Source organism: Onychostruthus taczanowskii, unplaced genomic scaffold, assembly GCF_017590055.1.
Source record: "Onychostruthus taczanowskii isolate IOZ18803 unplaced genomic scaffold, ASM1759005v1 scaffold53, whole genome shotgun sequence".
NCBI lineage: Eukaryota > Metazoa > Chordata > Aves > Passeriformes > Passeridae > Onychostruthus > Onychostruthus taczanowskii.
Genome location: NW_024502902.1, coordinates 5,044,060 through 5,068,215, shown reverse-complemented (window position 1 = coordinate 5,068,215; position 24,156 = coordinate 5,044,060). Strand labels below are relative to the sequence as shown.

Sequence of the window (24,156 nt, the reverse complement as noted above, 5' to 3'; positions counted from 1 at the left end):
GTTCCAGTTTCACCTAGTGGAGTTGCAGAAACTTAGCTGCTTTTTTTCCCCTAATATTGAAATATGTTTTGAGGTAACAATGATACATTCCCTTTCTAGCACTCCCACCACTGAAAGTGTTAGACCTGGTTGAAGTTCATAAATAATGACACTCACCCCACTTGCTGATCGTGCTGTGTTCTGCTGCTGCTGCCCTGAAACCTGAGGAACACCCATACAATATCTGGCAGAGCAGGAAGGAATGTCCTGAGCAATGCCTAAGAGTAATATCTCTGCTGATTTGCCAGGACTCCCAGTGCTTCTGGCCATTAATCTTTCTCAGCCGAAAACAGATGGGGCTATTAGGCAGGCTGGAGTAATGGGGGAAACTGGCAAGACAGAGAAGGAAATGCATTATCTTCTGGGTAGAACTGCACATAAAAATGAGAACATTAAAAATGTATTTTTCATATTTAATTGGACGATGTATGATTATACCTACCAGAAAATGATGTGCAATGTGCTTTGTGCAGGGCATTTATAAAACTGTTCAGCTGCGCTAGGGCCGTATTTTCCTCTGGAGAGAAACAGCAGCTACAGTTCTGATGAGGTTTTTGTGCTTTTCCCTCTAACACAGGGCTTACTCTGCTGCAACAGCTACTGCAAATAACACTACAAAGTGCCTCTGCTTGTTGCAGTAAAAGGAAAATGCAGCTTACCATTTACCAACAAACCATATGAAGCTAACCAGGTAAAAAATCAGTACTTTAGGAGTAATGGGAGCATATGTCATATTCAGTCTAACTAAGGTGATGGAACTGCAGGTACAGCTGGTAATTCCTTTATGCCATGGCATCCAAGATAATGATTACAAACAGAAAAAAAATAGCAAATTAGGAAGTGGGACCAGATTGTTTACACAGGAAACTAGCAAGGCTGGAAGGAATTACTACAACTAGGACTTGGGAAAAAACCTGATAGATACTAAGAACTATCCCAGATAAACAGAGACATTTTCCATGCAGGCAAATGGTAGGTGATCCTTAGCTAAAAGTGATAGGATGGAAACTACAGTCAAACTTTTGAAGGTGTGTGTATGTGTGTGTATATGTCTCTATATATAGATATATCTACTGTGACAACAAGTGGAAACAGATCAGAAGGGTATGAAGGGTATGACAAGGTATCAAGTAAGTGTTTCACCCAAAACTTGGACTTGCAGAGCCTGTTACATCACAGGAAGAAGCATGAAAAAAATAGGAGGACTAGTGCCAGGTGCCAGGTTATTATTTGGCATAATAATTATGTCTGAAAGTGGTGGGATGTCAAAAGATGCTGGAAAATACACAGTTCTGGCTTTGGGACTTGAAAAGTTTACAATGACTCCTAAATGTCAATGTTTTGTAGTGGAGAGGAAAAAGGGAGACACGGAACAAAATATGTCAAGATAAGAACCCAATTTCTGTAATACTTTATTTCTGATCCCCTAATTAGGAAAAGGTGAGCATTTAGGAAGGTAAAAGAGGAAAATATCCTCAAAACCTAGTAGGGTGACATTAAAGGTAAATTTAAAACCAAAAACCGCTTTTTCTTTTTAAAGAATCAATGGCTCTAAGAAAACCTGAAATCCTCAGATTAAATTAGAAAGGGCTGACAGACAGCCATGGAGTATGGTACCCCTTGGACAAATGGAAGATAAAGACAAGGAAATGTTGATATGACTAAATGGGAAATTTTAGAAGTTATTCAGGCCAAATAGGAAACCTCCAGAGAATGGAAATAAAACTGTGTAAAGCTGAAAGAAGGTATGTAACAGTTAAGATGGAGTTTGAGGAAGCTAAGAGGGAATCTGAAGAGCAAACAGTAGGAAGTTAAAACTGAAAATGAACATTTGCTCAGTACACCAAAAGCAGAAAGTAGAGATATCAGGCAGGCCACCCCAAGCAAGTAGAAGAAACAATTAAAGACAATAAGAACATTGCCAAGAATCTAAATTATTTATTTGCATCAGTCTTCACTGTGAGGGTGCTGGAGTGGCATCTAAACGAGAGACTCACACTTTCCAAATATCAAAGATAAGGAGAGGTCATAGATTGAGGACTCAAGAGAGAAGTTGGTGGAACAAATCAATAAATCAAAGGCATTAAGTTACCAGGTTTATCAGCTACTTCTGGAAGATTTCAGGAGAAAACTGAGAATTAAGTAACAAAGTTCCTAGCAAATACTTACTACAGCAGAGGACTGGAAGACAGCCAGTGTTATAACTGAATTGGGAATTTTTTTTGTTGTCAGTGGTGGATTTTTTCATGGTGTTGGAGGAGCCCTGGCAGTTACAGACTGATATGTAATCCTAACTTGCCATCAGGTAAATTGTTTGAAATGTGCTAAAAACCCTCAAGACCCCCACCTCTCAAATTATGAAGCACAGAGACAAATATGACATGATAAATACAAGTCAGTACAGTGTCTATAAGGACAAAACAAGGGACTCTTTGTACCTACTACCAATCTCTCAGCTGATTACACCAGCCAGCACATCTAAGCCTACCCAGGAGGTCCCAAGACTCATTCAACGGGCAAGTAGCAAATCATTACCTCCCTGCTCCCCCATCCTTCACCACTGAGAAGAGAATAATAAGAAGAATACTGATAATGGAACAGGCAAATAATGTACAGGTTATGCTGCTGTAGGGCAATCCAGTCTATCCTTGGGCAATGTTGTTAAGCCAAGGAGAAATGTACATCTGGAAATGAAATTTTTTTTTACATATGGAACATAATGGTGGCCACACTGAATCTCTGACTGGAGATTTCATGTAGGTGCAATGAATGGTAGCCTCTCTTAGATCAGCTTTTGGGATCTTCCTGCACACTGGCTAATCAACAGCCTCTGTGCAGCAGGGTTCTTCTCATTCTCAATCAGCACAATGACCTGTGCCTTTAATGGTAATACTGGACTTAGGCAGTTAAGACTTTGATGTTTTTAAAATAATGTATCTTAGCCAGATCTGAGCACTAATATCACTTCTTCTCAGCTCTCTCCAGCTTTTTATGTAAATCTTTACATAAAGCCATTAAGAACAGAAAAAAAAGCTCTTTGGAAAACTATGCAGTGATGTATTCTTATGCAGCCAACACTCCCAGGGGAAGAAGTGAAAACTACACACAGCCTCCCGCCCCTTTTTATTTCTTGTCAAAGACATTGCCTTTTTTGGCTTTTCTTATATATACACAGAATGATGAACTGATATTTGTAGTTTAAATGTCTGGTTTAACTGCGTGGTTTCCACCGTAACAGAAATCTCTCACAAAATGTCAGGTTAGAAATAAAACCAAGCTCTAGAGGGATGAGGTGGGGAGGAAAGTAGAAGGTCCAGTGGCTGAAAAACAAAATGGAAAAATGTGAGCAGAACACAATAAGGATCCGTTTCCCAGCTCAGGCAGTGGTATTGGTACATGTGGTTGGTTGGGGCAGGGAGACAGACACATTGCTTACTGAGTTGTTTCTGCTTTCTCTATTAACATTGCAACAGAAATTACAAATAGCCCTGAAAGGGGTAGTGCACCTCATCTCTTCCTCCCATGTAAACACAACATTAATACTGCAGATAAAGAAAATGGCAAGAAGTCCAGTGTCTTGTTTTCTGCATTTTGCTTGTTAGGTTCCTGTTTGACCTCCAGCAAATTCCTGTGTGTACCGATGTTGTGAACTTGACCAGTCCACGTTCAAGCAAACACTCACTCAGATTCCCAACACATTCTTTTCTCCCCGTCCAATGGGGAGTTTATTCCTAACAGTTCTGCTCCTTTAATTATAAACTCCTTTAACGAAGTAGTTCTGAGACCTTGCAGCAGGCAGCAGGAGAGCACCAAGGCTACTAGTTGCCCTTTTACTCATTTATATTCACTGTTCAGCAAAGAAGTCCACTTAAAGCCTAAGGCCCAGTGCCTTCACAGATGGGCAGCACTGAAATGAGCCTACAAATCAGTATTCCCCAGGTACAATGTGCCTTATAGGTAAAATCCAATTCTTGCCTAAAAAAGATAAAGGGTTAGAGCCAGGCCCTTTATCTTACGAGACACAAGTGAACAAGTTGCTCTGATGAAAACAGACTTTAAACAGACAAGTTTTGTTCACTTTCTGGCAGAGCTACTGATCTTCTTTACTGGACCACCAAAACTGAAGATGGCAAACAAACACAAGGGAAGATATTTCCTTGGCAAGGAAAGGAGCAGCATTTAGGACTGGGGCCAAGGCAGGGTGGGATATAAGGGATTTTCCTGATAAAACAATTAATTTGAGAAAAAAAGACCAACCAATATCATGTATACAACTGAACCAGTATCACACGTTCTCAGGAGTGCAGTTTTGTATAAGTGTCCCCTGTGTTTTCAAGGCTAATTCAGACCTTTGGCTCATCCTGCATTAACAAGGTCATCCATGTTAACAGGGCCCCTGTGAAAGTTCACAGGTGAAAGTTCCCTTTTAGAGTAGTGCAGATTTTAAATTCACAGGACAGCGACCCGAAGATCTTCCTTTACAGATAAAAAGCATGTCAAATTATTAAATAGCAACATGAAACCCTATATTCTGAAGGTCTGGCTGTGCTCTGCAGTCAAGAGAGCGGAGTGCAATCCCAGCCCCTGCCCAGTCCCCACCTACGGTGGCTTGGAGGGCGCCCGGCCGGCCCCGCTCGCAGACACCTCACGAACGCTAAAGCCGACAGACCCGGGGCAGTCAGGGAAGGGATGAACTAGCATAGTCCGAAGAGATGTCACTTCAAATTTCTACTGTTAGAACTGCCAAGTATGATATAAAAACAGAAAGTGTTTCTCAGTTTGGAGTTCGAAGACCAGGCCCCAGATGCTGAGCGGCCCTTGCCTCAGTGTCCCTGCTGGCCAGGCACGGGCTCCACGGTGCTAACTGTTGTTCTCTGCCGTGAGATATTTGAGGGCCGCGAAGCCGTAGTGGCGTGACATGTCCTGCTGGAACTCCTCCTTGAGCGTCTTGAGACAGATGCGGTATTGCTTGTTGGAGCGGAACTTGGTGATGTCGAAGCTGGGCGCGTGCGGCATGTGGATCATGTAGGCGTTGGGCAGCACCGTGAACTCGTACTCCTGCGGGACAAAGGCACGGCTGTGAGGGGGATCCCAGCCTCCCAAAAGGCACCTCCCCTGCACCTCCACAGCCAAATGTGCACCGTGGCGTAACGGCGCGGTTTTGTCTCAGGAACAGCAAGCCCATCAGGAATCTCAAACAAGCTGCCTTTGTTTTTTCAAGTAGCTTTTTCTTGGTTTTTTGAAAGATCTATTTAATCTTTTTGTAAACTAGAATTTTTTGGGTTGGAAGGCACCTTTAAAGACAATCTAGACCAACCTCCCTGCCAAGAGCAGGGACATCTTCAACTAGATCAGGTTGTCAGAGCCCCATCCAACCTGACCTTGCATGTTCCCAGAGATGGGGTGTCCACCTTCCCTCTGGATAATCTCTCCCAGTATTTTACTACCCTCATGGTAAAAAAACCCCAACAATTTTGAAACATTTTACTCCATATAAGCCAAATAATGGAGAAATAGTACAAAAGGCACACCTGAAGCCATGTCTGCCACACAGATTTTTCAGCAGTGGGATTGCAACACAGCTGTGACTACATAGCATGAGTCTTAAGTGTCCATGCAAAAACATGGCTTTGCCACTAGAATTTATTTTGTTTGGGATACTAGAATAAGCTACATTTACAAAGGCAAAACTCCATGACATATGTTGCTTTGCCCATATGCTAAGATACTTACAGAGACAAAACTGTCCAAAATTATTTATAAACCTGAAATAAGGGGAGAATATGGTATCATTTACAGGCAATATGTGAAAATGAACCTGCTAATTCCATATGCTTTGAGACATTTTTACTCAAATTAAGTTCTCCCTCACAAAGTTTGGGATACTGTGCTAACTCTCCTCCTCCTGTAAAACTACTTCACTTTTTCTCTTTATATCTGACCAAATTCTTTGACAATTTTTGTTGTTAAAAAAATGATGGTTGATTTAAGTCTCCATTATTCCTGTAAGATTAATTCAGTTTTTAGAGGTAAATATATGAGGATTAGAGCAAAGCTTGAAAAAACCTGATTCTTAGACAAGATGAAAGTTCACTAGTGTAGGGTGTACAACAAGCAGGTATCTTCTGCAAGGAACTGGGTAAGAGATGTGAACCTCATTATTGTGTAGCCAAATGCAGTACCCTAACCACTTTTTTCATATGGAATTTCAAGAAGACGGAGTTGTATTGGATGGAAATTACAAAGAAACTTTGAAGCCTCCACAGGCAAATTTCCTATTTTCTCACACAGTTTCTATCTGCAGCTGTTGCTGGATTGACTCATTAACCCATTAAAAAAAGAAACTGGCCAGGGAAGGAACAGCCACAGAGCATGCTGGCTTTATAGGAAGTGGTGCACAACTCCCCCTGGTTTGCAGTGCCCAGTCACTTGTAGATTTAGGAGTCGGTACAGAGACAAAGAATATCTGCTGCAGAGAGGCAGAGTGGTCCAAAATATTTTAGCAGGCAAAGAGATTTATAGGAAAAAACACACCTGTGCTGATAAACCTGAGTGTTTCACCTGTATGTGCTGGACAGCTAAGTGCAGATGCAGCTCCTCCTTCCCGATGAGAATGCCTGTTCCCTGACAGACAGTGCTAAAGTGGTAAATCTTTGTGCCAATTTACAGTGTTGTCATATAGAGGAATGGGGTCCTCTGAACTTCTGTTTGGGGTGAAAAATGTATAGCAAGAGCAAAATAATATGATGCTCACAGGCAGAATTTATGCACCTGGAAGATGCTTAGGACTAATGAGGAACCAAATGTGAAACCAAAGGCTAGCACCTTGGAGTGTGGAGAGCTGATAAACTACAAATGACAGAAAACAACTCTAAAGGACCTTAAAACTATGGGCTGGAGTTGCAGAGGAAGACGGATGCCCCTCATACAACCTTTTCTTTGTTCTTTGTTTTCATCTCAAGTCTGTAATGCTGCAGGTCAGGGACTGTCTATACTCTGCAGTCCTAACTGTTCAGCACAGCAGTGTTCTCACCCCTCTGAATGGCCTTCAGGCACATAAAGCCTTTCAAAAAACTGTGAGTCTACTGCTAATAATCCTCTTTGAAATATGCTGGGCTAGGGTTCTGGGAAATGGGACACTCACAGTCTAGTAGCACAGTCACTGGAAAGGTAGGAAAAGGTGTCCTAATGACCTCACCCTACTACATGGAAGCCTCTGTTGAGAAGGCAATGCATTTGCAGGAACCTCTGTCCCTATCTCCTAGCTTACAAATTCTTTAGATGGAGACTAGCATTATCTGTGCGTTTGTACAGCATCCAGCTCAGTGGACACCTGCATGCTCCCAGAATAACAATGATGATTATCTCTATGCCATGTCCTTCTCCGAGGGATGGCAGTGACACAGGCTCTTGGAAAGGGATCTGGAACAGACCTCTTGACAGCCACTGCAGTCATGAGGAGCAGCAAAACAACTGAGAAGCTGCTCTGCCTGCTGGCAATGGAGCTGGCAGCAACCTGATCTGTGCACACCCAAAGCAGAGGAATGCCACAGGGGAAGTAGCTGTGCCATCCCATGTCTCCTCTAGGCTCATTTGTGGGAGAACATGCCAATATCCAAATTGCTACAGAGGAAAATGAAACTTCTTTTAAATGTGATACTGTGCTCAAGGCTGGAAGAGTGAGAAGAACAATTTCCCAGAGTTAATTCCAACCCAATGGTCATTTAAAATAATTGCGCTATGATCAACTTTGAAAACTGTTTCCATTTCCCATGTGTGAATCTCTGTGCTGAGCAGACACCTCTGAACAAAAGAGTTAAATCCTGAATGCTACATAAGAGCTGCCACTGGGAACATAAGCCTTGTTACCCATATTAACAAATAATAAACCATTACACTGGCACTCTCCACAACTGATGGTTAATTAATTAGTGCTTGGAAAGTGCACTGGAAAATTACAGTGCTATAGCAAAGTATTATTAACATTAATATAAGGGAAAATGTTTTTTCTAGTCTATAATAATTTTTTGCATGTAAGTAGGTACAAATTTGTTGGGAATGCCCTTGGCAAACAGAGGGCAAGTGGCTGCCAGCCCAAGGTGACCATATGGTTTTGTAAGTAGAAGTAGAAAATACCCTTCCCACACATGCCTGCACACAAATACACTGCAGCCCACACCCCAGGGACACAATCTCCCACAAACTTGCTCCAAGCCTTGAGCTTCTCTGCTTCACATAAACTTGTAGAACTTGAGCAAAGAAAGATCTGCTGTATTCCAGATTGATAGCAGAAGCTATCACAGGAGGATAAAGATCACCAAAACCTATTTTTTTGGTTAGCATGAAATGCTACTAGTTCAAACACTGGGATTGAAACCAAACTGAAAAAAAACTACAACAAACCCATACTAAAAAGAAATGCCATGACCCAGACCTTACCAATGAGCACAGTCCTCATCTAAGAACAGCAGGGTGATGCAAATCCTGCCATTTCAGTGAGCAGCAGCACAGGGCTCCCATGGAGCCATAGTCACTGCCAGCCTCTAAGATTTAGGTTGGCAGTTGGGACCCTGGCAAGCTCTGGTGCCAGTCTGGGACTCCTGAGCTTTCTGTGCATCCTTATTATTATAAATTCTGCCTGCAGCTTCATCCCAAGTCACAGATCCAAGAAGCAGGTAGCCCAAGGCTCAAGTACCTGGATCCTTCAGAGTCAGCACCATAGCCCCAGACTTTGGAAATGTAAACACCGGCTTTGCAGAAATGTGCTGTAAATCCCAGTCAGACTAGTTTCTGAATTGCAAATTAGTATTTGGGACTCACAAACCTTAATTTAATGGAAAAAAATCCAGCTAGGTCTACATGTTCCTTAATAAGTGATGGGATTGGCAACAACTGCTGCAATGCTTCGGTCAGGAGGAGAGCACTACAAGGGTTGAGCCTCTGCAAAACAATAAATTTCTTAGAACTGACAAATAAAAGAACTCAGACTCAGCTGTTCATTTAGTACTCAACAAGCATTAAACGGAGTATTCCCAACTCAAGAAGCACTCATTAAGGAGCTCAGTAAGGCCAGATGAACACTTTGGTAACAACCTTGCTGCAGAGACCCAGGTGAGATACTTGTGTGTCATCTCCTCACCTGTGCATCCAGTTCCATGATGTGAGCTACTTTGTTCCAGCCAAATCCCACAAAGCGCCTGTCATACTCTGGGCAGTCCTTCCTCACCACGACGTATGGCTCAAAGTCTGCTTCCCACTCCACACGGTAGGGAGTGGTGGCTGTTCGCCACTTGGCAAAATTTGTTGGCGCGTGCCCTTTCGTCCAGACATGGTACCTGAAACAGACATAAGTGGCAGGGACGTGGGGAGGCAATTAGATAGAAAGCATCTTGGCGAGGCAACAAAATATTACCTGTTAGATGAAATGCTCAAAAATAAGGACATTAGCTTACAGTTCACATCATCATTTTCAGGACGCGTCGGAGGCAATTTCTAGGACTATTTCCAGCACGCCTCCCAGAGCTCAATGCTTAAACACATCTAGTTGGTGAAGGATAGTGTGAAAACAGTACCTCATGCTAATGTGAGAAACCATTACACAGTACCCTGTCAGTTCATCCGCACTACAAGTGCTGTGTCTTATTCCTAGCAACCAAGCAGCTGCATCGGTTGGTGCTCTAAAATCGGTGTGGAAATCTGCAGCTCAGATAAAGTCCCTAAAATTAGCTATTTCCCCACCATGGTGACATTGACGATCTGTTTTATAGGCAATTTTATAATTTGCATGAGAGACACCTGCAGCTCTGGATAGATGTTCCATTTTATTAATTACGGTTATTACTATGGCAAGAACCAAGCTGCATAATTACATTAATAAGTAAAATATTACATAAAGGCTTTCTGTTCTAAGTTCTACATTGTGGAGAGTACTCTGTGATCTTCAGTAAGGTAATCAATTTGATTTACAGAAAAAGATCCTTCTGTATTTTGCTAATCTTGTTTAGGTCACAGCAGGTCTCTTCCTAGCACAGCTTGAATGCACCCCATTAGTGTCAGGGTCAATGACTCTCTCGCCCACTTATTCTAACACCTTCCAAAAATCAACGAGACAAGCTCTTTTTGCAGATTCACAGATTAATTAATGAAACAAAGGCATAGCAGGTATCTGTATTACAACAGTGAGATAGATAGGCAACAGAAGGGACAAAACAAATATCCTGCCAATTTGTAAAGTAAGGTATATTGAATTCACAGGGATTACTCACATGCTAAAAGTGAAGGGATTTGAGCATTAAATATTGCAGAATTACAGCATGACGTAATGTTTAAATCCCAGAAATTCTCATAACATTGTAAGCCATTGCTAAAAACAGGAATATAAAATCACAGCCTAGGAATTTTCATTTGGGCATATTTGTATGGCTTGTTACAGGAGAATCAGAGGTGTTCAGCTTTGCTGACTCTCTCTTTAGGGCAGTGCAGGAAAACTGAATTATTACCATGGTATTGGAGTCACAAGTAATGTATGGTCCTTTGTATGCTGCATTTCTAACTGTAAACAGGTTTTACCACTTTCAGATATCTCACTTAGGGACCAGGAAAAAACAAAACCCTTCTGTATTAAAAACCAGTGAAATAGTGACAGTGAAATAATTCTCCAAAAATTATTAGAAAGTAGTGCCAGATTCACAAAGATGCTTATAACCCTTAATGCCCTTTGGAATCATCGCCAAAAAACCTACCCCTTTTCTTGGCCTCTTTTGGAAATGAGTGGCTAACCTAGCCAGTCTAGCCAGTCACTAATTGCAGCTGTCTATGCTGGAAAAAACCACAAAACAACCCAAGAGTCACAATGTGGGGTTTAAAATGATATATGATTGTGGAGGGTGCTGTATCTTCTAAAATCTTACCTCTGGCGTTCTGAAATTAATTATGATGATAATAATGACTGCTAAACACTTATGAAGTGATTTGTATCTTCAAAGCCCCAGACAAACTTTGGTTAATTGAGAGATTCCTGCAGAGAAGCAGCCAAATGCTGCTGTTATTCTAGACACACTCTCTCACTGATTTAAACAGGGGGTTACAAGATACTAACCATAAAAATAATTCCATTTCTTTCCACCCATTTTGGAAGAATCAGTGTAAGCACCTACAGTGGCTCAGGTATAACCTCTGTGAGTCAAGAGAACAAAGTAGCAGGGCAAAATAAATAATTGGGAAGAGACAATTAAGGGAAAATATGAAACTGGGGTTGCAGAGACAAAAAAACCAACCAAAAAAAAAACAGAAAGGAAGGAGTAGATTTGATTGTACAAAACCAAATAACAAAAGAATTTTTTTACTTACCTCTTCAGAGTGATTGATGTGAGTAGAAGGAAAGAGAAAGACAAAAGGACAGCTAAGGTCCTGACAAAGAGGTAAATGAATATTTAATGCTCAAATGAGGTGTACACACAATAGTGATGGAGAAGTAGTTAGACTGAAAACAGCCTAATTGTGAGAACATTAAAAGAATTTTGTGAGAGCATTATTGGATTACATACATATCTGTTCATACAATATCTATGGGTTCATACACAGATAATCTGCTGGAACTAGGTCTTGGTCAGTGGCTGATTACATGAACTGTACTGCAAAGAAAGAGAAGCAGACACCATTCTGTGGAGATCCATAGAGAGGAAGCTCCCATTAAAAGATGAGTCATTTCCAATAAACTTTACTATCGGTGATGCAGTTGTGAGAAGAGGTTCACTGTCTATACTGGTACTCCATCTCACAGGACAAATGAATAAATGTAATTTTCTGCTCAGGCCCTTCTCACTCAAGATTTAAATTTTGAACACATTGAATTTTAAGGCCACACTCAATCTGACAATTCCCAGAGAACTTTATGAAAACTGGGAACAACATATTTTTCACTATGTTCCCTAAAATCATGATGAGTTTCTTCCCCACAGCTCATGAAAAACAACTGGAACATACCACATTCCCTCCTGCTCCACTTTGGATCCAATGTTTCATTTTAATTGTGTTCCTGATTGCTTTTATTCAAATAAAATTTCAGAACTATAGTAAGCTTTGCTAAAGTTAGCAAAATGAAGTAGTTATTCTTCACAGAGTGGTCTTCCTCCCTGCCTTATCTAAGTTTCTCGTTTCAGTGAGACAGATGAGTGAAAGAACTTTCCCACTTCTGTTCTCAGATGCTTCAACATTTTGCTGGATTGTGGATGCGATCAGTCAATTAGTTAATGAGGTGTTGCTTGTTTCTCACTACGATGATGTGTCTCCTGCCAGCTGTGGTTTCCCCTGTGCCTGGATGCGTGTGGGGAGTACATTTGTGCCCATCAGCTCTTACCCAGGCCCTGAGCTGGCACATCCTCGGGAGCACACTCCCAGCCAGCAGCTGCCACGGGAGCCAGCGAGCTGGCACAGAGCCCCTGCTGTGGCAGAGGGTTTCACACAGCACACCTTGCCAGCCACAAATGCTCACTTGCCTTCTCTTTTCTTCTGCTGGTGACTTAGGGATGTAATTGAGAGCCATTGTGTACTTCTTAGCTGCCCAGAGGTAGAAAAGGTCACCATTTCAAAAAGAGGTGACAAAAGCAATTTCAGTGAGGGAAAGATTGTAATCTACCATGTGGAGTGAGGGACTGGGGTGCTGCAGGCACTCTCAGCAATCACTGTCACGCCAGTTCTCCCCAGCTCACTCCCACCTGCTCAGCGTCAAATTGCAGCGTTATTAAAGCACCTTGAAGGTGGAAACTCTCAGCCCTGAGCTGAGAGCCCAGATGCTTTGTGTCTGTCTACAGATTTGAGCAATGAAATGAGCCAAAACAAACTGAGGAAGCATTTGTAAAATGTACCCTACATTAATATGTACACCAGCTGCAGACTGCATGTCCTTCAAGTCTTACTTAACCTTGCTTTGGAAAAACTCCCACTGGTGTTAAAGACATTTTTGCCTGAGTGAGACTCGAGAAAGGATTTGCAGATCTGGCTGTGTACAAAATACACCAACATACTGTTTAGCTTGAAGATGAAATCTGTAGTGGAAGGCCACCACTGTGCAGCTGACTGCTGGTGGAATGCAACATGTGAAAATCCTGAGGGTGTTATTTTCACTGGAAAGACTTTTTCTCTCAACTACGGGAGAGGAAACTATTTTTTATCAGATCTCTTGTTAATTTTTATGTCTTTTGTATGTTAAAGAATTATGGCAGAGTGAAAAGCACTTGCTTTATCAGTATCCTTAAGTAACTTTCCAGAGGCATGCCTCTCTCAGTCACCTCAAGTTTCTGTTTTAAGGCAGCCACTGGTACAGTTCTGACACTGATCAGAATTATGTTTTCCAGACTCACATTGTCTGACTGAGGTTGTACATGCAACCATATGAGGGAAGGGTGGCTGCTGCAACAAGAGAGGTGTGTATTATAGAGAAAAGTGTGAGGAAAGCTCTAAGCTAAGAGAAGGATGAGAGAGGTATGATATGGAGCTCCTCCAGCCATGGATAATGCCTAACTTTTTCATAGATTTTACCTCTAGATCTCAAAATACTGCAAAAAGGAGAGGTGAACATTGCTACCTGCATTTCAGAGACAGGGAACAGAGATGTAAGAAAGAAAAGTGATTCGTGTAGCCCCTCTCAGCAGGGGAGCAGTGGAGCTGAGAAGAGAACGCGAGTCTCCTAAGCCCTCTCTCTGTGCAACATCATAAGGCCACATTGTACTCTTCCCATCGCTGAGACGCTTTACAAATGTCTGCTAATCAGACCTTACCACACACACCCAAGAGATGGTTAACCCCTGGCAGTTGCATTTTAAAACTGAAGAGTCTGGCAGGTAATAGAAGTGACTTGTTCACAGCCACAAAAGAAGTCTGCTTCAGAGAGGAGCTCCAAATTTAGGTGTTCTTTGCTTCTTAGCCTCTAGTCAGAATACTCTCTTACCTCTGCACGGAGGAACTCTAGGTATTTAAGCAGCTGTTTCACACTTTAAAAGGACATAAGACAAGCCTGTGTTTGTTTTTCCAGTAAGGAAGAGAACCACTGGACAGAGATACATTACTTTTGGTCACATGAGAAGACACATCTACCCAGATGGTATTTGGCAGCCAAAAAGTAAATTACATGCACTTGAGTGTAGTGGTCACGCTTGATTTTGTAGCACAGTAAAAAATGATGAAAATAAAACAAATTCCATTTAACAACTGAAGTCCTTCAGTAGAGGACTGTAATACGAGATAAAACGCTGAGCTTACAGACAGAATAAATCCACATGATTCTGTTCACTGCCTCTCTAAAAAAAGGGAAAAGAATTCCGATAAGTTTCTTAATGCAGCTGACAGTGAAAGAGAAGAACCAAATATTCAAAAGAACATAAAAACCAGAGATAATGACCACAGGTTAAAGAGTACTTTCCATTACCTGAACGTAAAGAGGGTTCCCATGTCCAACATAGATAAGAGCTCTGCTTTTGACTTGGGGAAGGAGAGGCGGTAGCGCAGGGTCTCAAAGGCAGGAACAATCAGAGCTTTCTTGGTGTTAGCTAGGTCTAGCTGGATGACAGACTTCCTGGCAAACAAGAAACAATAAATAAAAGCAGGAAAATTTTCAACTGAGCAAATCACTGAGCTTTTCAAAATAAAGTGCAAAAAATGGGCAGTTAGGATACTAGAAATGTAACTATGGCCCATATCTTTTCCTACAGGTGCTTCAAATTTTCTTCTCCTTTTGGTCTGCTGCTCTAAGAGCAGAGAGAGCAACACAATTCCAAACGAGCTTGTGTATTTGACTGATCAAAGCTCTGTTGGCAGCAAAGAAGTGCTTTACACTTGAATGGACTGGGATGCCTCTTTTCCTTCTTTTTTTGCTGCAAGTTGTTCAGTGCAGAGACTGTTTTGGTGTGTGAGTATGTGTGCACATATGCATTTCACACAGGGCTCTTTTCCAGGCAGGGGCCTTGGGATGACTGCTGCAGCAGAGGAGCAGCTTAGCAATCTCCCATCCTGCCTGCCAGAGATGTCCAGCCTATTCTTTCCTAACAAACTAAAATTCAAAGAAAAAGAAGTTACTTTTCCATCCCCCAACTGAATCTTACTATACCTGTCATTAGAAATAACTCTGTCTCGATTTTTATTTCATTATCTCCATATTTCATAGCAGAAATATGCCTCTCTCTCCCTGTCAAAGTCAGTTCCCCTTACCAGGATTCACTGTCCTGACTTTTATGTTACTGCAACAAGCAATCAAGGAGAATGTTGACAAGCAGCAAACCCTCTACAGCCTTTTAAGTTGAAGGAATTGGGATCACTGTCCTAATAACAGAAGAACCAAACAAACAATTTTTCTAAGCCCAGAATACCCAGAATTCATTTATAGTGCTGTCACAGAAAAAGAAGATGAGCACAACTGCTTCATAAAATCTGAATTTTAGGGAATTCATGCCACCCTACAGGCCTGTTCTATATTAAGCAATATGTTCTCAGCTCCTTACTGCAAAGTTTGCATTGTTTAAAGAGCCCCTGACACATTCAAGTTAACTTTTCACAACTGAAGGGTTTTAACAGCTTCTTATCAGAAATGGTTTTGTACTTTCTTCTTGTAGCTTCTCCCTCACCATCACTAGAGGCCAAGATATCTGCATGTTAATAGACGACTCCTTCACAATCAGCATTTGTGACCTTCCAAAGTTCTTGAGCAGTGCCAGTATACAGTCTTTATGATGTTTTAAAATGTTTCTTCCCTTTCCCACTTCTGAGAGCAGGAAATACTAATATAGTTTCTTTTCCAAAATCTAAGTCTTTCTGGTCTCTGTTCAATCTATCAGCCTTGAGCAGTATAGCTTTGGGGATTCAGTTCTAGGAAGGAGTAGGTAACATTTGTAGTGATGCTCATCCTTTGGACTCTGCAAGGAAACAGCAACTTTTATGGCTGCTACTATAATTTTGTTTTATGGGGAGCTCAAAAGGCCCAGGAAAAATTCAAGGCCTTGCTGTGCTTGGCACTGTCCAAGAGTAAGAAACAATCCTGCCCACCAAAGTTTGCAGTCTGAATGTCACCAAAGCTGCAGCAGGCACAGGTATCAAGCACAAGTAACAGCAGAAACTGTCAGAGCAACTAACTTGTGTTGAATCTAGTGCTGAATGTGACTTAGTCTCTAATATATGGGATATAACCACGAAAATGCTGTCGATACCAGTGATCCTTTCTGCAAACTCCCTGCTGCTCCTGTCACCTGCAAATTTCATACAGTTGTCAATGCCTGAACTACAAGAAGGAATAAATGATAGCACCTTCATGAAGAAATCAAAAAGCAGAGGGAACAAACTGACAGAACAGCCTGAAATCACTTGCACTGACAGAGGTCAACATGAAGAGTGAGGTAAGCAAATTGAAAGAGAGGTCTGGAAACAAGATGCTTGAAGTGCACTCAGGCAAACACAAAGATGTGGAGATACTTCCAGAGTGAAATAAAATAGCAGGGCATTCTCTGCAGAAATATTTTCAAGAGATATGCGGGCATCTGAAGTGCACGTTGGTATGGCAGGTTGACCTTGGCTGGATACCAAGTGCCCACCAAGCTGCTCTCAGCCCGCCATCTCTGCTGGGAACGGGAGAGAAAATAAGATGGAAAACAAGTTGTATGTTGAGATAAGGCCATTTACTAAAGCAAAACCAAAAGGCTGAGTATGCACCAACAAAGAGAAAAATAGATTTTATTTTCTCCTTCCCATCAAGTGATGTCCGGCCACTTCCTGGGAAGCAGGGCTTCAGCACACATAGTGGTTGCTCCAGAAGGCAAACATTCTAAATAACGAATGCCCTCCCTTCCTCCTCCTTTTCTCAGCTTTTATATCTATCTGAGCTGACATCATTTGGCATGGATTCTTCCTGTTCAGTTTGGCTCAGCTGTATTAGTTGTGTTCCCTCCCAACATCTTGCCCACTCCCAGATGGAGGGCAGAATGATGGAGAGGCAGCACTGATGCTGTGCCAGCACCACTCAGCAGTAGCCAAAACACTGGCGTGTCATCCACACCTTTCCAGCTACCAAGGCAAAGCACAGCACTGTGAGGGATGCTATGGGAAAAGACCTCCAGCTCAGCCACAGAAAATAGAGGTGGTAAGGTCAAAGTGGAGGGCTCTCCAAAACGGAGCTGGGAGTTGAGACACACTCAGACAAGAAGTCCAGCAGTGCTGATCTCCGAGTAGAATTACCAGCCCTTGATGTGGACTCAGTAACATAAAAGATGGATGCAAAGGGAAGAATAAATCAATGCTAACATTCAGATGTTGAGAGACTTGAGAGACAAAGGACAACAGAGGCCATTTAAACTGTGATAATGGCAGGGAGGACGAGGACTTTAGAGAGAAAAACACCTTCCATTTTCTTCTCATAACTTGGCTGGTGGTCTGCTCCTTGGACAACTGGCTGAAATTCTAACTTCTTCCCACTGGAAACAAATCTACCTTTTCATTTTTCTGTGGGATGACTTTTCCTCCTGCTTTGAGTGGAGGTGCTATTTGTTGGTTGACTGGTTCTGTTACACTTTGGGAATAGGAAAATTTTGTTGGTGCTGCCAGGTATGTGGAATATAATGTAAGGAATACATTTGCTTATTTTGCAAGCTAGCACTGGGTAAACTAGGTAATTCTTGCACTACCCTGATGAGGGCTGGGTTTTTTTTCGGATTCAGTAGTATTGATCCAGTATCTACTTTCCTTTCTTTTCCTTTTCCCCAAAACTCAAAATAAGGATTTAAGACTATGAAGAACTAGCTCTCTTTGTGCTGGTGTTGTCCAGGAAACCATTTCCCAGCTATCTTTGTGTTCAGACCTGATGTGTGTCATTCTGACACAGTGAATGTTGGGTTAAATTTTAAATCTAACCAACCATATTTTTCACAAAGCAGGGAAGAAATTAATCTTAAATCACAAGGGTGTCCTCACAGGTTGAATGAACTCCAGCATGTTGATATCAATCTTCTAACCTGCATAGTTCTTTTCAAAAATTAACATAGAATTCTCATCCTCATATAAGTAGATAGTAAGATCATTCCCATTTTTGGAAGATAGAGAAGCTCAGACATAGAAAAGCTAGAAACATAATCCTAAAGCACTACACTCAGAAAAAAAAAAAAGGGGAAAAAAAGAGTCCATTAACTCAAATGTGCTTCCACCATCAGGATTTGGTAAGTGGTTGGTTGCAAGTTACAAATACGGCACACTGAGCTTGTGGTCAGAACTGGAGAGCTGTCAACCCACTGTTAAATTCATTAGAATGCTCTTCCTCTCTGCAAAAGCAATGAATTCATAGACTGCAAAGGCAACCAACACAAAAACCCCAACTGAATTATCTCCCTAGCTGAGATGCTGAAAAATAAGCAGAAACACTTCACAACTCATGATGTAAGGGACAGGTATAAAACCAGTGGACAGAGTTGGGATGCTGGGTCCCAATTCATGCTAAATGTGTCACTGAAAGCCAAGGGCACATTTTACACAAATGTGTCAGGAAAGAACTTCAATGCTAGCTATGAAACTGTAGATAAGCAGCCTGTCTCACTGTTTTGTGTTAGAAGTCACTGTAGGATGACCCAAACACCTTACTTGCAGCAACCAGAAGTCTTTACCTCTGGGGCACTGACAAGATGACCTCTGTAACTACTGTAAACAGGAAATCTTTACATGATACATTTCCTTTTGTACTGCACAGAAGACTAAAGCAGGACTAAAAGGGTGTTTGATGGATATAAAACATGGAAATGGTTTTACTTAGCAGCTATGAAAAAGCTCAATTAGCAGAAATCTGAGTGCAAAGCTACAGATATAACAGGATAGGTAACCACCACCTCCATCAGCTTCTCCTTCAAAACTGGTTGCAGCCTTTTTTATAGGACACGTTCAAAATACATTGAAAATATTTTTCAAAATTCCTTTCTTTCTGAGAATATATTATTAGCAGAGACATAATATGCAATATATGTAAATCAGCAAACTTTCTGTGAGAAGGACTTGCCCGGCTTATCCTGTACAAGGTGATGTCCAAAATACCACATTATTTCCATTTGTTTATGGTTGTTCTAGCTGAGGAAATGAGGATAAAAATGTTTTATGTCTCTCTAACAAACAATTGCTGCCATTCAGACAGATAGCACTAATCAGCTATTTGCAGAGGCAGTGGGAACAGTCAATGCAGAAAGACACAGGGTATCCATATTTAAAATAATCTCAATGCAACTCCCTGCTACTTTGCTTAGAAAAATCATTATTGAAAAAGCTACAAAAGCATCTAGTCCACATAAAAAAAAAATCCAATCACTTTTTAAAGAGCTGGTAGTAGCAGATTAGCAACTTCAATATTCCCAGGCAAGAGAGACTCTCAGCCAGAGTTAAGGTGGTACAGGCCTTAAAAAAGGCTGGCAGGGTAACACAAAGTCTCAGAGGCAGAAGCTCTCAGGGAGCATTTCTGTTTTTTTTCTGAAACATCACCAATGCACCATCATGGCGCATTTAGTTCTGTAATACAATATCACCTTATGAGAATTATTTCTGTGGTTGTAATATCTCAAGGAAATGGTGATACTTCATTCTGTCTTCTCTCCTCTCTTCTTCCTTTCATTGCTGGCTCCCATCCGTGCACTGTGAAGCAGCATGAGAGAGCAAGTTCCTTTTCTAGCACTAAACACCAGTATCAACAGCTGCCATCCTTACTGTGCCCAGCATTGATCTGAAAAAATGTACCAGTATGTAACAGTAACAGAAGAATGGAGACATGAAGAACAACTCTTCATCCACGTATCTGGAGATAGGTAATGTGTGCAAGGAACAGAATAATTTTGGAGTGCTTCTAGCGCAACTTGAAAAGACTTCAACAAAATAAGAGGGAAACAAGCTGACACAGTGTGCTAATACTTCAATGACACAAATGACATTCAGCATCTTGAAAGCCATAGAATAGTTTGGGCTGGAAGGCACCTTTAAAGTCTCCCTGCAGTGAGCAGGCACATCTTCAACTAGATCAGGTTGCTCAGAGCCCCATCCAACCTGACCTTGAATATTTGCAGGGATGAGGTACCCACCACCTGTATGGGCAACCTGTACCAGTGTTTTGCCATCCTCATTGCAAAAAACTTACTCCTTGCATCTCATCTAAATTTCCTCTCTTTTAGTTTAAAACCACTCCTCCTTCTCCTATTTCAACAGGTTCTGCCAAAAAAGTTTGTCCCCATCTTTCTTATTAAGATCCCTTTAGGTACTGGAAGGCCATTATAAGGTCTCCCTGCCGTCTTCACTTCTCCAGGCTGAACAACCTTAACACTCTGATCCCCTCCTCACAAAAGAGGTACTCCACCCCTCTGAATAGTGAGTTTGGCCCTGTACATGTCTCACAGAGTTAAGCCTGAAAGAAAGAAACTCCTACATAAGTTCATGATACCAGAAAGCCTGTTTTCCTTTACACTCCAACGCCCCAGGCTTATGAACTGACAGGGAACACCTACAGGCAGGCCCTCACTGGAACACTTTGATCAACTTTTACCAAATTAGAATAGAGATGAAAAGCAAAACTGGTCAGAATAAAGGAACTGACATCCTCCTGTCTGGCCACAGGGTGTCCTCCTTGCTCTATGCTTTGACCTCAGATGACCAGCCACTGCAGGGGAAAAAGGTCTTAATTTAAAAAAAGCTCAGTTAATGGATCAGAAGTCTGTGGTTTGCTCAGCCCAACCTGCTCACATGCAGAATGATACAAAATACACTGATGCTATTCCTCCCAGTTTCCTTATGACAATTACTGGGCCTTGATAGGTGCTGGCATTGCAGTCATATTTTTGAGCTGGTTAGACTCATCACCCTCTTTTCAAAATAAGAACTGAATTAAGACTGTGTCACACGGACAACAAGTTCAGTAATGCTCTGCATGTTTTTTCTGTCACTGACATTAAAAAACAGAGATGTTTAGAGAAACTGCCTGTTTCACATCTCTGCTAATAAACAATGCTCTTGGACATTTAATAATACTTAACCCAGTTCAATTTTCAAATTGGTTCTTCTGCAGCCCTGAGGAGATTATTCTAATGGCTAAAAAGGCTCACATTCAGACCTGGGGTTTTTTTTTTCATAACCATTTTTCTTTACTTTCCAGTTACAGTCCCTTCTTCTGCTCTAAAAATTCTTGTGCCTTAATGGGCATTGTCACACCTCAGATATTTAAAAGGTGCCGTTTCCAGATCTGCTCAAACTACTTGGTTTTTGGAATATGTGAGAAGGGTGGGGTGTGGAGAGGCTGAAATTGTGGGTGACAGTGGGAATTCCCTCACTGTCCACTACCTGAGGTACTCGTAGAGTCCATACATGGGCAGGAAGTCGATGTCGGACAGAAACATGTATGGTGTGCTGATGTGCTTCATGGCCACGTTCCTGAGCAGGTTCACAGGGTAGAACTGCCCCTCCTTGTACACAATGTGGTAGCCAACGTTGTGGCGACTCATCAGGACTTCCGAGCCCTGAGCGTAGCGCAGGAATTGCTGGGCTTCTGCATCAGAAAGGTAGAGTGCCAGGCTGATGGGACCTTCCCAGTGCTTGCAGATGGCTTCAAGCATCTGGAGCCTGGAAGAGGAAGGGTGAGAGTAAGAAAAAGCTATTTCCCTGTCTGGGACTCTGTGCCTGTGTTCACCTGATCAAATGCAGATATCTTTCTCTAAGTGATACAGACTAGGGACACTTTATATGCTGTGGAAAGCAGTAAACATTTCTACAGTGTAATTCATTATTTAAGATGATAAGTCGAGGTCTCCTCCTGGACAGATGGACTGCACCCCAGATACACCAATCTCACCAAATCCAACGTAGCCTAAGACGGCCCTAGATCAGCATCATAATTTTCTGTCTAAAGCTTTGATGCTGCAGGAAAACCCACATGGATAACAGGACTAGTGGGAGCTTTGAGCAGTTGCAAGGATCTCTTCATGTGGATATACTTACAGGATAGGGGGCTTATAAACTTCAACATTGTCTAGTGCCCAATTCACATTTCAGGTCAAGCTATTCCCACACAGTAACACACTACAGTGCTCTTCAACAAGCTTGTGGAGGACAGAGGTGTACGGACCCACAGATCATTTTACCTCCTGTCAGGAAAACCTTCCCCAAATTTTTGCAAGGCAGTTAGTCAGGTCTTAAAGGCTGTTAAAGAGACAGGTCAATGAGATACTGACTTAGGTGAAAATGTGCAATAACTAGAAGACGACTCGCTGTCAGGGGAAAGGACAAAAGGGATGACACATCGACAGAAATGGGATTTATTATTAGTAGGGAGCAAGGAGAAGAGGAATGACAGATGTGGCATTGCTGTGGAGTATCAAAATAACATTTCAGACAAAACCCTCATTAAAAGTACTAACATGTATATGTTCAGTACTATCTCAAATTTCATTAAATCATTTCTTAAACAGGTTGTATTGATGTATATTTTTTTTTTAAATTACAATACTATTGATGAAAATGACAAGGGAAGATTTCAGATGTGAACATAAATCAAACCCAAGTTGGTCAAAATTATTTCAACACTTTGAGTAATTTATTGCCTAGAGATTGAGATGTGTCACCCAAAAACACAACAAGGACTGATTACAAAGCCTCTTGATTTAATATGAAGGGAAATGACCTGTGCAGCCTAGCCAGATATTCTATTAAAAACTGGGAAGAGTAGATGATGCAAAATTATTATCTTTATTCCATTCCAAATCCACGTTGCTGAATTTTTCCTAATAATATTTATAGAGAATATAGAGAAGTTTTCTACATTATCATAATCTGAGAAAATATTTTCCGCCTCCTACTATCTCCCTAAGATTTGCAAAACATAAGAATGATATACTCATACCAGTAAACACACAGTCTGACTTCTGAATGATTGTGATGATACCAAGATGATATAATAAATTTTTCTTAGAGATGAGATATTACCTTACTAGTCTACACTTGGTACATAATTTTCTTTTTATCTGTTATTGAAACAAAGACTATTATCACCTGAAACATACAGCTGAATTTGAAATAAAAATCAATTTAAAAATGTCTAAAAGATATATAAAGGATCTAGAATTTTGACTACACAAACAATATATACAGGAAAAATACATTTTTTGCCTCTTTCCAACATAATACAAATCTGCTAATCAGGAGACTCCAATCTGTCAGCACCCAAATTTAGGGCAATGGAAAACTTGCCTAGAAAAAAATGCAGCAAAATGCCTTCTAAGGACTCCATGCATTGGACTAATGGCATATATTACTTATTTAAACAGCACACCTGATAATGCAAACCTTTTCATGATAGTGAAGTGGAAACTGGGTTTTGGTGGTACAAGTTCCCAGCTGAACACCTTAGTACCCTTCAGAATACTCCATTTTACTGTGTTGTTCTCATTGACAGGCTCTACTTCCATAAATATGATACAGGGACTGCTAGGTGATCCTCCGTAATCTGCTCTCTATAAGTTGATACGTCTCTTTTGACCACAAAACTTAGAATTATGAGTTTCTAAGCACGACACGAGCAACTTATTTTGGGTTTTTTTAGCCGTCTTGAGGAATGTGTTCTCTTAAGGACTCCAGAGAAAACAAATGTACTGCCGTACTGCATAATAATGAGATCATAATTTAGCTGGTAAATTTTTTAAAGGTCTGTTCTGTAAGTGAATTTTACTGGAATTCAATTGTTTTGTGAGATTCTTTATTTTTGTTTTTCTTCTTAAGAATACTCAACTGATTTCCAACTCATTCTCAGATTCTCAGATTTCAAGCAGTGTATTTTTAATAATGTCTTTCCTTTTCCCCATTCTGACCTCACATTTTTTTAACTCCTACACTGATTTCTGAAGCCCAGGTACATACTGAGCCTTTAAAAAAAAGCCTGCCTAGCCAAAACATGTGCATGAAAATCACACTGAAGCTACCAAGCCATTATTCTGGGAAACGTCACACCACTGCAAAAGATGACAATTACACAGTAATGAACAACCCTGAATGAAGTCTGTCTCAAAGCTTCCTCCTAAAGACAATAATGTTAGCTTGCAAAATGCATCCCTCTCTTCCATTGCTAAAGCCTATAGG

At 41.2% G+C, this 24,156-nt stretch overlaps 1 protein-coding gene across 4 annotated transcripts in view; it reads right to left on the bottom strand.

Moving 5' to 3' along the window:
* Window positions 1-1,962: 1,962 nt before the first annotated feature.
* Window positions 1,963-24,156, bottom strand: part of LARGE1 (LARGE xylosyl- and glucuronyltransferase 1) — a 272,087-nt gene continuing 249,893 nt past the window's right edge. For all 4 annotated transcript variants that reach the window (XM_041416690.1, XM_041416691.1, XM_041416689.1 and 1 more), the window contains 4 exons: window positions 21,370-21,648; window positions 14,465-14,611; window positions 9,179-9,374; window positions 1,963-5,097 (listed from right to left, as the gene is read on the bottom strand). In XM_041416690.1, the coding sequence (XP_041272624.1) occupies window positions 4,900-5,097; window positions 9,179-9,374; window positions 14,465-14,611; window positions 21,370-21,648 (820 nt within the window). In that variant the 3' untranslated portion in view covers window positions 1,963-4,899. The remainder of the gene's footprint in view (window positions 5,098-9,178; window positions 9,375-14,464; window positions 14,612-21,369; window positions 21,649-24,156) is intronic.